General features: G+C 29.1%; 1 protein-coding gene across 1 annotated transcript; it reads left to right on the top strand.

Moving 5' to 3' along the window:
• Positions 1-45: 45 nt before the first annotated feature.
• LOC115234657 (structural maintenance of chromosomes protein 1A-like) lies at positions 46-716 on the top strand (the record flags this gene model as incomplete). Its single annotated transcript, XM_029805916.1, has 3 exons — positions 46-226; positions 295-473; positions 574-716. Coding segments are annotated over exons 1-3 (370 nt in total), but the record flags the coding sequence as incomplete, so codon positions are not given.
• Between the last annotated feature and the right edge of the window lie 24 nt (positions 717-740).

The raw sequence follows: 740 nt of genomic DNA, 5'->3' as shown, positions 1-740 counted from the left end.
GCGCGAAGGTATAATTTCACATACAACACTAATATATTAATTTAAAGATACATGGACTTACATTAATCTAAGCATTTCCTTGAATTGTATATATAAAAATCCATAAACTTTTCTTGTTGAATATAGCGCCTCAGTAACAGCTGTATTTGAATTGGAAGATGGAAGTGAGAAAAGTTTTATGCGTTCTGTGCAAGGTTCTTCTTCTGAACACAGAATAAATAATGTTGTAAGTTTTGCACTTGGATATCCTTACATACACATAATTAAAGATTTTCAAAATATTTTTTGTCACAGCTTGTCAGCAGCCAAGGATATCTTAGCGAATTGGAGCAGCTTGGTATTAATGTTAAAGCAAAGAATTTTCTAGTATTCCAAGGTGCAGTTGAATCCATAGCTATGAAAAACCCAAAAGAGCGTACTGCTTTGTTTGAGGAGATTAGTAATTCTGGTGCATTGAAAACAGAATACGAAAGGTAAGTTTTCCTTTCCAAATGTCATTATATAATATATTATATAATTATATAAAATTATAATATGATAATATGATTGTAAATAATAAAAGCAAAATTTTAGATTAAGAACAGAAATGTTGAAAGCTGAAGAAGAAACTCAATTTTCATATCAGAAAAAGAAAGGAATTGCTGCTGAAAGAAAAGAGGCAAAGTTAGAAAAAGAGGAGGCTGAAAAATATCAACGTCTTAAGGAAGAATATGTATGTTTAATTTTAATATAATATTTTA

Source organism: Formica exsecta, unplaced genomic scaffold (genome assembly GCF_003651465.1).
Source record: "Formica exsecta isolate Colony F162 unplaced genomic scaffold, ASM365146v1 C16333462, whole genome shotgun sequence".
NCBI lineage: Eukaryota > Metazoa > Arthropoda > Insecta > Hymenoptera > Formicidae > Formica > Formica exsecta.
Note: the sequence above shows the minus strand (reverse complement) of the source record. Positions and strands in the feature narration are given on the sequence as shown.